At 45.4% G+C, this 14,567-nt stretch overlaps 1 protein-coding gene across 2 annotated transcripts in view; it reads left to right on the top strand.

The window, feature by feature from the left end:
* Positions 1–14,567, top strand: part of LOC138293366 (FRAS1-related extracellular matrix protein 1-like) — an 892,846-nt gene that overhangs the window by 845,707 nt on the left and 32,572 nt on the right. For both annotated transcript variants that reach the window (XM_069232561.1, XM_069232560.1), the window contains exon 34: positions 5,307–5,392. In XM_069232561.1, the coding sequence (XP_069088662.1) occupies positions 5,307–5,392 (86 nt within the window). The remainder of the gene's footprint in view (positions 1–5,306; positions 5,393–14,567) is intronic.

Raw genomic sequence — 14,567 nt, forward strand, 5'->3', positions numbered from 1 at the left:
AGTGGTAACTCCTGTGACCCGCTCATGCCACAACCACGTGCATCACAATTATTACCACCCTCACACACACATCTTTCCCCTGGTAAAAGTGGGCAGGCCAAATCTACCGATGTTTACCTTGGGAAGAAGGCACAGTAAATAATGCAACATGCAGTATGGTTACAAATCTGCAAGTTATTTCAATTTCGAGGGCAAAAATCGTAACTGGGTGGTATGCATCACATTAGACAAATTCTAATACCTGCTAAGTGAAAATATACTGAGTTTAATAAATATTGTGACCTTCTCAAAGTCGACTGAGATCGGACCCCTACTCCTTTTGTGTAAAAATTGATATATGCCAAGTAATCTGGCATGCTGGTAAGAGAGGTTTGTAAAGTGCGCAGCACTAATTTTCTGGTCTCATTCTTCCTCCTGTGTACTTATGTGAAAAGGAAAGGTGCATGGCTGCATGTGGTAATGAACAATCAAGCCCTGCTCATGTTTGTCCCTGAGAGTTTTGGACAAATACAAAAACAAGAAAGATTGTGTTTATTCCTGATTGGATGGCTGGCATAAGAAGCCCATGAAGTAATCTGTCAGGTTGTACATCACTAGTAAGGAAGCGTGTGTGTGCATTGTATGGAGACCGCATACCATAACAAGAATAGTTAGTACCCTCCACAGAGGCAAAGGATAAAATGCATTTGAAAGAACATAATTTAACTTCTGAACGATGGACAGGGTGTCCTCCGCATCATGAATGTATTTGCAGTTGGGTTAATATGCATTGGCAAGATCATCAGCAAGACATGTTGATGGCAGTTTCTGTCACAAGGTCATCACTAGCTGAGATCAAGTTGGTCACTTTGGCCCTTATTATGACCCTGGCGGTCGGTGGTGATATGGTGGAAAGTACTGCCAACAGGCTGGCTGTACTTTCCACCATATTATGACATTGGTGGTTTGGCTGAAGCCAAACCACCAATGTACCGCACTGACTGCCACAGCGGAAACAGTCGCCAGGCTGGAGATATCAATCTTCAGCCCGGAGGCCATCTCTGTACCGCCTGCGGGATTATGACCCCGCCTACTGCCATGGTTTCCATGGCTCCCTTGCCACCACAAAAACCATGGGGGTAGGCACTATCAGTGACAGGGAATCCCTTCCCTGTCACTGATAGAGGTCTTCCCCACATCCATGCCCTCCCCAGATTCCCTCACCCCCTTCCTCTGCAAACCCCCCTACATTCACACCCCCTTCACACACGCATACACACACCCATTCCCACATTCATCCACGCATGCATACATCCATTCACACACATCCACACCCACTTCCATACATACATGCAGACACGCATTCACAGAACACAACATACACTCACTCACTCACACATCCGTACGTGCACACACATTCAACACGGAACACACACCCGCATACACGCATGCACAAACATTCACATCCCCCCCACACACACACAACACCCACCTCCCCTGTCGGCGCACCCACATACCTGTGTTTAGGGGGTCCTCCGGCAGGAGATGGGACGGGCGCTGCTGCCACCAGCAGCGTCTGCCAGCAGAACACCGCCAGGCCGTATTATGGGTCATAATATGGCTGGCGGCAGTTTACTGGGGTGGTGCTGACGGTGGCAGCAGGGCCACCTTACCGCCATCCGCTGGCATAGCCACAGCCAGATTTCCGCCATCCTTCTGGCGGAAAACCGGCTGTGGTCATAATGTGGCTGACGGCTGGTAGCTGCAGTGACTTCTTTTGGCGGCGGACGCCGGGGCAGTAGGTGGTTTTTACCGTCAATGACATAATGGGGGCCATTGTTATTTGCTGATTTAATTAATTTCCATTCTGTTGAGTTGTGCTCCCTCACAGGGTCAGTGGTTTTGGTCTAGATTAACAGATGGCATATTGGTTGGCTGATGCAAATGGGATGAGGTGGTATTTTTTTCCACTGAAATGTGTTTTTGAAGGCTGTATGATACTCATGGTTTGTAATGGGGATGTGCTTTTCTTGGTGACGAAGGTGATGGATAATGGTGAGATGTTGCTGTTTAATAATAAAAGCTTCACCTATTTAGAAGACATCTTTGAGATGGTTTGCATATTTTGGCAGTCAGCAAGGGTTAACAGAGGTTAGTGCCTGGGATTGTGACCTAGGGGAGGACCAAAGAGTAATAAAATCTAACAACAGGATAAAATGATCCCCTGCTCCTAAAACTAATGTAAGCTCTGACGTGGCATGTAATCCATGCTCTTAGGTCATAAACATACAACATCATAATGTATGTTTGTCTGCTCTGCTACGGTATTATCATGCCTGCCTGGTCGTATGTGACCTGTTTACTTTGCTGATACATGCAACCTCTTGCACACCGTCAAATCTTTTGATGTGTAACTTACTTGGTACATGTGCAGAAAATTGCTGCTATGGGTCTGTGACGTCCATTTGAGTTTGTCTCCCCCAGTGTGAGCATGTTTCCATGGATCTGTGTTGGAAGAGTACGATGGGCAGGCTACCCAAACTGTATGTGTGTATATTGGCCACGTGTTGTGCAAGCATAATGTTCTGGGCTGCTAAGAAGGGGGTGGCTCCTTCGCAATGGCGAAGGAGCATCACCCCCGTGGCTAAGCCAGGAGATGAAAGATAAAGCGATAGTTGTAGTCAAGCCCTCGCCTCTTCAAATGGAATAACCTACAGAAGTCTCCCATCGCCCACATGCACCAGTTTAAGGTGCAAGCATCTGCAAGTGTTTGCTTGTAGTTTCTTGTGATAATTCTGAAAACCCACAAAGCGATGGCAGTGTGATTGATTTTGGAGCCCGTGCCCCAAAAGAGTGTACTGCTGTGGTAAAAAGCTACCAGAATGTGGCATTTTGAGGCTTCCACAGTGTAATGAGGTGCAGGGTACAGCCTTCCATTTTATTTATTTTTATCTATTTTTTGCGCATTTTACGTAATGCATACTAGACCTGGGGGTGTCAAAGCGCTTGGAAAAACTGGAAATTCAAGCAGTGCTGAGTGGTTTACAGTAAAGATCCGAATATTTCACAATAAAGACAATCATGAACCTCTGGCACCAAAAATGCCATGTAAGTTTGAGCGGGTAAAGTGGTCTGATTCTATTTACAACGGAATTAGGGTTTGTAGTAATAGAGGATTTAGAAGGTAAATCTGAAAGATTAGGGCTTTTAAGTTCTTCCTAAATGATTTGAATGAGGGATTTGTGCATATAACACTGTAGGGATCATGTTCCATATTCTGCATACATTTCCATAAAAGGACTGAGAGATAGTTCTCTGCTTCTGGACTCGGAGCGGCACCAAGAGTCTGGATTCAGCACCATGCACAGATTAGCTGACCTCAGAAGTGGTGAATTGGTGTGTCAGGTACTTCAGACTGCCACCATTGTGGATAATCCATGCCACTTTGAAAATGCTTCTAACTTTTATTGAGGGCCAATTAAGGGTAAGCAAGCACTGGAGTGATCTGCTTGAAGTCTCTCACTCCTGTGATTTGTCTCACTCCATCATTTAGGGTTGCTTTCATCGGATCCAGGTGTATTTTGGTGAGTCTTGAGGTGACCAGATTGTATACCAGTGTTTGAAAACCTTCTTCTCTGATTAAGAGTGTAATGTTTGAGAAGTCTTAGTTGATGCTGTGCACTCTACTATGTGCACTTGTAGTGTTGGAATATTGTTAAAGATGCTGCAGAGAGTTTTAGTGCACTCAATAATTTTGGGTTTGCAGTCTAGTCATTTAGTCATTCTAGCAATTCTGGGACCAGGGTCAAGCTTTGAGGTTGGATAAATAAGGAGGAACTCTGTCTTGAGCTGGTTTCATTTAGGGTGATATCATCCATTTCCCTGAAATAATTCAAGCCCATATTGCTCTTGGAGACTGGAGGGCGGGGAGAGTCTGAGCATTGATAGCTAATTCTTACTAATCTTTTCTTTAGAGCTGTTCAATGTCTATGTGACTGGATGGTTATGTTGTTTGATAATGTCAAATAGTCTTCTAGGGTGTTTTTTGTGCTTGGCCTTTGATCTGAAGAACAAACCTTGATGTCAAAGATGTTGCTTTTGACCTTTTCATATGGCCAGATTCAAAGTTTAGGGGTTTAATTTCCATTTCCTTTCAATGTAGAAATGTGAACCTATTGAAGTAGCTGTAGCTGAGGTGTTGACTACTAATTAACCATATGCTGGATCTGTGGTCTTCTTATGGGTTCACAATCTTACAGATAGTTTTGTCTAGAATTGAAGTTTCGACTAAGGAGATTTTTCCAAGAATGGACGGAGAGAAATGCACCGCTAGATAAACTAAATCTATGAGTATTGGTTTCTTCGTTTGCTAGAAAGCCTTGACATTGACAATTTCAATTAGTTGACAAGTGCAAATAGCATAAATGCTTTGGCTCTGAACCAGGATACAAAATATTCAGTGAAAAAAGCTAGAATTCTAATATTGTTTTGAAATAAGATTTTATCCACCAATTACATTTTCATAAATTATTTAAACGGTGAAAATCCTTAGTGGCAAGTTAGGATAGAATTACAAATGTTTTTGTTGTGTCAGTAGGATTTATAACTGGACAATTGTGTCCTGTATGTAAGTATGTATTGCACATGATTCATAGGAGCAGTTTAATATCTTTTTTGTAGATCCAATATGTTTATTTTCTGTGTACTATACATTAAACAAACATTAAATACTACCGGACTTCACTGAGTAGACCTCTTGATGGTAACCTCAAGCATGTCAGGGGATTTTGTGGGCAGGGTCAACATTTTGAAGTGTCACTTGATGGGTGGAGGGTCCATTTTTAAGGGTAAGTTTAAGCCAGATACCCTCTAGGCAAAGTTGAATCACAACACACCCACCACCCGACGCCCTGTAGTGAAATTAGCCATATTAGCTACCTCGTCATCAATACAGAAGTCCGTTTTGCTTTAAAATCTATAAGAGCAGGGCTCTCAAATACTCAGGACCCCTATCACCCCGCCCTCCCATCCACCCGTGGAACCTCTTTGTACTAATTACGTGCATGTTCGTAAATATGAAGCCTTGTAACTCATTGGAATGCCGACCTAATTTACAAATAAATGGACCTCGTATGAGTATCACAGGAGGTATCAGAAAGCGAGGCCTCTACCACGTTTTATAAGGACGTTTGGAGGAAGAGGTGCTATTGGCGAAATTATATTACTTTTATTGAAATACGAGCATTGTAAAAAGAAATCGAAAACTCTCTCTTCTTGTAACTTGGCACATGCGAAATAAATGATTTTACTTCTACCTTTGCTTGTAGGCACGCCAGTCATTTGACCAGTGTTCACTCGAAAACTGAAATGCAATGGCTTTGGAATTTTGCTGATAAAAAACCCTTTTGGATAGGTAAGGAACAGTGCCATGAGATTCTAAAACAGTCTTTACTAAAATGAGAGACTGCTAAGTAAGATTCTGTGCTTGCTGATTTTATTTATGTGTGTATGTATGCATTTATTTATTTCATACGGAAATGAACATTTTAAAGCAGAAATGTTTAACAAGGCAACATCAGTAGGCCCAAGACATGAACGAATGGGAACAGCAGTGAAAGCTGAAAGTATTGGAATATTCTTGGGGAACCACGCTATTGGGAGTTTCAAGTTGGCACCAATTATTTCGTTCACAGAACAATGATGGAAACCAACTAGGTGTTTTGCAAATATGGTATCACATGCATGCTTGCATACAAGAAATTGAGCATTGCTTTCCTCATTACTAAACATATGATTTTTAGAACAACTCTAAAGTCTGATATGGAGGAGCAGGCACGAATACGAGGTGGTGAGAGGTTTCAGTGAAATGAGCACAACGGGTCCAAAGACCTATCTCTGGAGGTGACAAAGGCAGCCTTGGTAAGGTTAGTAGGTTTTAGCTGGCTGAAATTGAAAGGAGAGGTGTATCAAAAAACTGGAGCAGAAGTTTGGAAGCCTGACCAGCAAACTGATATAGTAATCGATAGTGCTGAACACAAGGACGTGGATAGATGTGGCAGCAGTGTTCAAGGGTGACAGTAGACGGATTGAACAAGTGATCAGCAGTTGAAGTCTCGCTGCTGAACCAGTATCAGAGATACCTGCCTCCAGCTTCATAGATGTTTCGAACGAAATAGATGGAAAATGACAAGTCTGGTAGAATTAGAACAGCTTTAGTTCCACGAGAGGGAAAATGTCATGCCAGAACTTTCGTTTTCTAGGTTGAAGGATCATAGTACCTTACAGTGGCGGATTGTAGTGAGCTAGTGTGCATTTGCATCTTTAGAATTAAAGTATCAGGGCAGAGAACAAAATTTGGGTTTCATCCGTATAGAGGTGTTAGGCGAAGCCAAAGCAGATGATGTCCCCAAGGGAGGTGGTGTAGAGTTAGGGAAGGTAGAGGTGAATACAGATGATTTGTTATTCAAGCTTATGGTGTAGGTGCAGATGGAGAGGTAAGGCTTGAACCTTTTTAAGGGGTACCCCGCTGGTGGCTTCTAATACCTTGGAGGAGAATAGTGTGGGTGACCCACACCATTAAAGGGCATAGAGAGATCTATGCTAATGAGAATGAAGGAGAGGTCAATGTGGTGTACATTGTCTATGAAATTGGAGACAATGATGGGCCCAGTTTCAGTAGAATGAAGGGTGCAAAGAAAAGATTATCGGACAGGTTTGAGTTGGCTGTTAGCTGATGGATAATGAGTGAGACTGCGAAATTCAAGGTACTCAAATAGTTATGAGCAACAGGGAATAAGGGATACTGAGCAATAGTTGGAAGCAATACAAGGGCCACTTCTGATCTGCGATATCAGGGAAAGGTGCTTGTGTTGATGGAAAATATGCAACACAGAGTAAAGTGTTGGATGAAAGAACCAGAGCGTTTATAATAGTGGAACTGCAAGAGTGACAGGGGCAACAGGACGGATTAGCTGCTTTAATGAGAAGAATGTTTTTTTTATGGATGTTGTGCTATAAACTGATAATGTGGTTGTGCAGGGTTGGAATGAGATGTGACAGTAAGACGGTGGTGGTGAGGATTTACTTAGCGTGGTTAAATTGCCCATAATATTGTTAAACTTTGAAGAGAAGTACAGGGCAAAATCATTAGCAGATAATCACACTGATGTTGAAGCTGAAGTGAGGTGATGAGGTCCTGGAAAAAGTGATTTGACCTTGTCCAGAGCATTACACTTTGTATCAAGGGATTGCTTATATTCCTGAAGGTTATCATCAGACTTGGGTTTCCACCATTAGCATAATACTGCCCTCAGTTTGTTTAGTTTTAAGTGCCTTGGTAGTAAGTGCAATCTGTGGGTGAGGGTAAGGGAGGGAAGGTCATGTAAAATGTCACAAGCAGGTGGCCACTTATTAGATATCTTTAGATGTTAAAGTTATCTAAGAACCTGGATCGTGGTTCCTTTATTCTTTCTTTTGACAAAAATTCGCAATAACAAAAGTCCCAACTTGAAATGTACAATTTGAGGATTTTGCATTTTATCACAATTACTGTTTTTGCTGTAGAAGCAGCGGTAGCCTTCCAAAACGTATTGTAAATAAAAGTGTCTGCACTATCTTCAAACGTGGCACACATTGTTGGAAATATGAGCATAGCTGTCATGCCTGTTTCATCAGCATTATGGTTGCTTTGCTCATCTGAACCTGTACAGTCCAGTAGAGAGTGCCATAATCCAGTTTTGATGATATCTGCCCATTAAATACTATAGAGTATTTCTGAGACAAGAGTTTAGAAAATAATTCTGCAAATTCAACTTAAGGAAGTCCTGTAATGTATTAATTGCCTGGAGCTTGAGATGTCTGTCTAGTGTCTAGTGGATGGCATAGGAGCTCTTCTTGTGACTCTGGAAGAGGCCAAGAAAAATATTTGTGTCACTGATGTCTTTAGTTTCACTTTGCTGGCATCAATTTAATCTTTGATGTTTTTGATGCAGTTGTGAGCTGGGTGGGCAGTCTCCGCTTGGCTAGTCTTTTGGTAGCCTGCAGATTTAAACTATAAACGTCTGTGTAGCTGTTGTCCATGTACAAGTCTTATAAGATCATGGAGTCTTTCAATATCTTAAATTGATATAAAAAACTGAATGTACTCAAAAATGATATCTCCCATGAACTCAGGCATAGTCATTCAATTTTTTAAACAGAGATGTTGACGAAATTAATATGTATATGTATTTTTCCAAAGAGCGGTCTTTATAGCACTGAGTCAGTTGTACTCATAGAAGGCTCCTTGTACCAAGGTTTTAAGTTACTTATTGATATTAAGGCCCTAATTATGTAATTGGCGATAAAAACCACCTATCTCCGCGGTGACGGTCGCCAAAAGACCATCACCGCGGCTGCCATCCATCCGCCATACTATGATCACTGCCGGACTTCCGCCACAAGAAGGGCGGATATCCGGCAGTGATCATACTGGCAGATGGTGGTAAGGTGGCACTGTTACCACCAGCACTGCCATGCCAGTAGGCCATTCCCAGCTGTATCATGACCTGTGATACACCCTGGCGGTGTTCTGCTAGCGGGAGCAACGCTCCTTCCTGTTCCCTGACGGAAGACCACCTGTAAATTGGACTTCCGACAGGGGAGAGGGTGGGGGATGTTGTGTGTGTGTGTAGTTTTGTTTGCATGGGTGTATGCATGTGTGTGAATGCGTGTAAGAATGGTAATGTGAGTGCGTGTCTGCATGTTAGTGTGAATGTGTGTACGAATGTGTGCGAGCATGACTGGATGTATGCATATATGAATGTGTGTATGCCAGTGTGAGTGAGTGGGTGCGTGCGTGGTGCGTGTTTGCGGGTGTGTGCGTGTATAGGGGATGTGAGGATTGGAAGTTGGCAGTGTGGATGGGGGGGCATGGGGGGTGTCTGGGGAGTGTTGGGCAGGGAGTGAGCCACCTACCAGTGACAGCGAAGGAATTCCCTGTCACCGATAGGGCCTACCGCCATGATTTTTGTGATGTTAACCATGGTGGTAGGCTGGCTCAAAATGCCGCCAGCGGTTCTATAGCGGCCGCGATGGTGGTCTGAGTGGAGAAGTGGCGGGTTGGCTGCAGCCAACCCGCCATTCTCATAATGTTATCACTCACTGCCGGGGGTCATAATCTACTTATAAGTCCCTAGTAATGTGCGCTGTATGTGCCTAGGGCTTGTAGATTAAATGCTACTAGTGGGCCTGCAGCACTGGTTGTGCCACCCACTCAAGTAGCCCCTTTACCTTGTCCCAGGCCTGCCATTACAAGGCCTGTGTGTGCAGTTTCACTAGGGACTTATAAGTAGATTAAATAGTCCAATTGGGTATGATCCAAAGTTACCATGTTTAAAGGGAGAGAGCATATGCACTTTAGCACTGGTTAGCAGTGGTAAAGTGCCACCCTAAGGCATGTCAGGTCTAACACTTATGCATTGGTTATCTGATACTAAATTTAAGGTAAAATGTATGGCTTTCAAGAACACAAGTGAAGTTTAACTCAACAAGCAATTCTAAGCCGAGGATCTTTGGGAAGACTACAGATGAGCACTCCTCTGTTTTTGCTAACCAGTGCTAAAGTGCATATGCTCTCTCCCTTTAAACATGGTAACTTTGGATCATACCCAATTGGACTATTTAATCTACTTATAAGTCCCTAGTAATGTGCGCTGTATGTGCCTAGGGCTTGTAGATTAAATGCTACTAGTGGGCCTGCAGCACTGGTTGTGCCACCCACTCAAGTAGCCCCTTTACCTTGTCCCAGGCCTGCCATTACAAGGCCTGTGTGTGCAGTTTCACTGCCAATTCGACTTGGCATTTAAAAGTAATTGCCAAGCCTAAAACTCCCCTTTTTCTACACATATGTCACCTCTAATGTGTGCCCTAGGTAACCCAGAGAGCAGGGTGCTGTGTGGGTAAAAGGCAGGACATGTACCTGTGTAGTTTACATGTCCTGGTAGTGTAAAACTCCTAAATTAGTTTTTACACTACTGTGAGGCCTGCTCCCTTCATAGGCTAACATTGGGGCTGCCCTCATACATTATTGAAGTGGTAGCTGCTGATCTGAAAGGTGCAGGAAGGTCATATTTAGTATGGCCAGAATGGTAATACAAAATCCTGCTGACTGGTGAAGTTGGATTTAATATTACTATTCTAGAAATGCCACTTTTAGAAAGTGAGCATTTCTTTGCGCTTAAATCTTTCTGTGCCTTACAATCCATGTTTGGCTGGGTTTAGTTGACAGCTCCTTGTGCATTCACTCAGACACACCCCAAACACAGGGTACTCAGCCTCACTTGCATACATCTGCATTTTGAATGGGTCTTCCTGGGCTGGGAGGGGTGGAAGGCCTGCTCTGACACAAAGGACTGCCACACCCCCTACTGGGACCCTGGCAGACAGGATTGAATTGAAAGGTGACCTGGTGCACTTCTAAGCCACTCTTTGAAGTCTCCCCCACTTCAAAGGCACATTTGGGTATAAAACAGGGCTTCTGCCCTACCACCTGAGACACTTGCTGGAGAAGAAACCTGAACCAGAACCTGCATCCTGCCAAGAAGAACTGCTGGTTGCTCAAAGGACTCACCTGACTGCTTTCTACAAAGGACTGCTGCCTTGCTGTTGGCCTGCTGCCTTGCTGAACTCTTGTCTCGCTGCAGAAGTGCTCTGCAAGGGCTTGGATAGAGCTTGCCTCCTGTTTCCTGAAGTCTCAGGACCAAAAAGACTTCTTTCTTTCAACTGGGCACCTTGTATGCCGAAAAATTCAACGCACAGCTTGCTCCGTGGTGAAAAATTCACCGCACGTCGATCCGGAAAGACGCCGCTCGACCCCGCAAGGAAAAGATCGACGCAACGCCTGCGATGCAACCGGAACTTCAACGCATGGCCTGCCTGGACAACGCCGCCCGACTTCCAGAGAGGAAATCCACACGACGCCTGCCGTGAGGGAGAAAATTCCACGCACAGCCCACCAGAACGACGCGCAGACAGATAACAAGCTCAGGATTCCACGCACAGACCCAGGGACATCTGGTAATCCCGCGAACCACAGAAGGAGACTGTCCGCGTGCCGGAAAACGACGCACGTCTTCCCCGCGTGAAAAATAACGACGCAAGTCCGTGTGTGAAGGGGCGAATCCGACGCACACACCATTTTTACATGCATCTCCTCCTCTGCGGCCCTTTGCGGAGATTTTCCACTCCAAACCAGGTACTTTGTGCTTGAAAGAGACTTTGTTTGCTTTTTAAAGACTTAAGACACTTCATATCACTTTTCAGTGATATCGCTACAATTTCTTATTGCATCTTTTATCGTTTTGACCTACAAATACCCAGATAAATATTATATATTTTTCTAAACACTGTGTGGTGCATTTTTGTGGTGCTATATTGTGTAATTGTATGATTTATTGCACAAATACTTTACACATTGCCTTCTATGTTAAGCCTGACTGCTCAGTGCCAAGCTACCAGAGGGTGGGCACAGGATAATTTGGATTGTGTGTGACTTACCCTGACTAGAGTGAGGGTCCTTGCTTGGACAGGGGATAACCTGACTGCCAACCAAAGACCCCATTTCTAACATTGGTGATCAGCGGTGAGGATAGGACTTGTATTTGAGCAGTGACATACAGTAGCTAAGTATTTCACTACCTACCCACAGTTGAAGGTCAACTTGATTTTTATCTCTTTTTGCAAATTCGTTCTTGACAATTTTCAAAAACTAAATCCTCACTCAACATGTCTCTGGCTAGGTCTCAAGCAGGAGATTTGGACCTAGCCCTGTTGGGGACATATACTGTCAAACAGCTAAAAGGGTTCTGCAGGGTGATGAGTACCCACCCAAGGGGCCTCCAGAAAGGAGGACTTTCAAGTGGCGCTGAGGGCGTGGGCAGAAGCCCATTTAGAGGAGAATGATGAGGAAGAGGAGCCCGAAAATGGCCCCTCAGAGGATTTGTTGCCATCAGTGGGTGATGGTACCACTGCAATTGTGCCCCCTTCCAGACCAGGGAGCAGTGTCTCTGAGCAAAGCCTGACCGCAGAGGAAAGGAGAGAAGAAAGGGAGTTCCAATTGCAAATGGCAAAACTGAAAATTGAGGCTCAACAGGAGGAAAGAAGGGCAGAGAGAGAAGCCAAGGAGGCTGAAAGAGCAGCCAAACAGATGGAAGCTGAAAGAGCTGAAGCTGCAGCTGAGAGAGCTTTGGCTGAAAAGAAACTATTGTTGGCTCATGAACTGAGTCTCAAGGAGCTGGAGATCAAGGCAAGACAGTCTGAATCCAGCAGTAATGGTGGTAGCATACAGACAGGACCTGCTGGAGAAAAGAAGGTTTGTACACCCAAAAATGTGGTGCCCAGTTTTGTGGTGGGAGATGACATAGATAAATGGTTAGCTGCTTATGAAGTTGCACTAAGGGCTCATGAGGTTCCTGAAGGGCAATGGGGTACAGCTATGTGGGGTTATGTGCCACCATTGTGGAGGGACACACTTCTCACATTGTATAAACCAGATCAAAACACATACCCACTTCAGAAAGCCATTTTACTTGCCAAGTTTGGCCTGACCCCTGAGGGATACCGTCAGAGGTTCAGGGACAGCACCAAACAAACCACACAAACATGAGTAGATTTCTTTGACTTTTTCAGTAAGGCACTGAATGGATGGGTGCGGGGCAACAAAGTAGATGATTACAAAGGGTTATATGACTTGATTCTGAGAGAGCATATGCTCAATACTACTTTTACAGAGTTGCACCAGCACTTAGTAGATAGTAAGCTGACTGATCCCAGGAAGCTTGCTGAGGAGGCGGACCTCTGGGTTAGCACCAGAGTGTCCAAAACGGTATCTGGGGGGGACACCCACAAAGGTGGTCAGGGTTTCCAACAGAAGAAAGAGGGGGGAGATAAACTTACAGATAAGGAACTCTCAAAAGGCGCCCAAAAGAATTCCCAGGGAGGGGGTGACAACCATTCCTCTTCCAGGTTTGGGAAAAAGCCAGGGATCTATGATAAATCAGGGAAATTCACCCCCAAATGCTTAGAGTGCTACCAGTATGGTCACTACAAGGGCGACTCCCAGTGTTCCAAGAGAGCACCGTCCACTACCGGACAGACACCTGGGTTGACTAGTGTAGCGCTCGGGGGGGAGACAGACCCAGATAGCTTTGGGGAGCAGGCAGAGGTTTCCCTAGTGTCCCTGGGAGAAAGAGAAATGGTGCCCAAAGCCCTCATGCCCCAAAATTCTTCCAAGTATAGGCAGTGGGTCACCAAGGATGGGCAAAAACGTGGAGGCTCTGCGTGACACAGGAGCCAGTATGACTACTGTCAAGAGTCAGCTGGTGTCAACAGAGCAGATAGTCCCTAATACATTCCACCAGGTCATAGTCGCTGACAATCGTGAGAGTCACCTACCAGTGGCTCTGGTTCCCTTTGAGTGGGGGGGTCTCTGGTACTCTGAAAGTAGCTGTGAGTCCTGCCATGCCTGTAGATTGTCTGTTAGGCAATGATCTTGAGCATACTGCTTGGAAAGAGGTAGAGCTCAGATCCCACCTGGAGATGTTAGGTTTGCCTGAGTGGGTCTGCATGACCACACGGTCCATGGCTGCCCGGGAAGGGAGTCTAGGGCGTCTGGAGCCTGGAAAAATGGCCCAGACAGCTGCAAAGAGGAAGGGCAAGAGGCGCGGGAAACCCGCCTCAAATGTTCCCACGGTGGAGGACGGGGCCCCTGAGGAGGAGGCGGCCCCTGAGCTAACTGGGGAGGACATAGCTGACCTGGGTAACCTACCTGAACTTGCTGGCTGGCAAGTAGTGGGGGGGCCAACCAGGGCAGAATTCTGCAAGGCGCAGAAGGAATGCCCTGCCCTTAAGGGTCTGAGGCAACAGGCCACAGCCCAAGCAGCAGGTGACGTCGCTGGCAATCACCATATTTACTGGGAGAATGATCTCCTTTACAGTGAGCCTAAGGTTCCAGGTCCTGGGGCAGCCCGTGTGCTGGTGGTCCCCCAGTGTTACCGGACCTTCCTACTGGGTCTGGCTCACAACATCCCCCTGGCAGGACACCTGGGCCAAGACAAGACCTTTAACAGGCTTGTCACCCACTTCCATTGGCCCAGAATGAGGACAGCCTCAGATAACTTCTGCAGAGCTTGCCCCACCTGCCAGGCTAGTGGGAAAACAGGGAAACAGCTTAAGGCTCCCCTGCTCCCACTCCCAGTCATTGGCACCCCCTTTGAAAGGGTGGGCATCGACATTGTTGGTCCCTTGGACCCCAAAACTGCCTTAGGCAACAGGTTTATCCTGGTTTTGGTGGACCATGCCACCCGCTATCCAGAGGCAATCCCTCTGAGAACAGTGACTGCACTGGTGGTGACCAGAGCCCTGTTGGTAATGTTTACCCGTGTGGGATTCTCTGAAGAGGTTGTGTCTGACAGGGGCACAAACTTCATGTCTGCATACATGAAGTCCATGTGGGATGAGTGTGGGGTGACCTACCGGTTTACCACCCCTTATCATCCTCAATCCAATGGGCTTGTTGAGAGATTCAACAAGACCCTGAAGGGCATGATTAG

Source organism: Pleurodeles waltl, chromosome 4_2 (genome assembly GCF_031143425.1).
Source record: "Pleurodeles waltl isolate 20211129_DDA chromosome 4_2, aPleWal1.hap1.20221129, whole genome shotgun sequence".
Lineage (NCBI taxonomy): Eukaryota > Metazoa > Chordata > Amphibia > Caudata > Salamandridae > Pleurodeles > Pleurodeles waltl.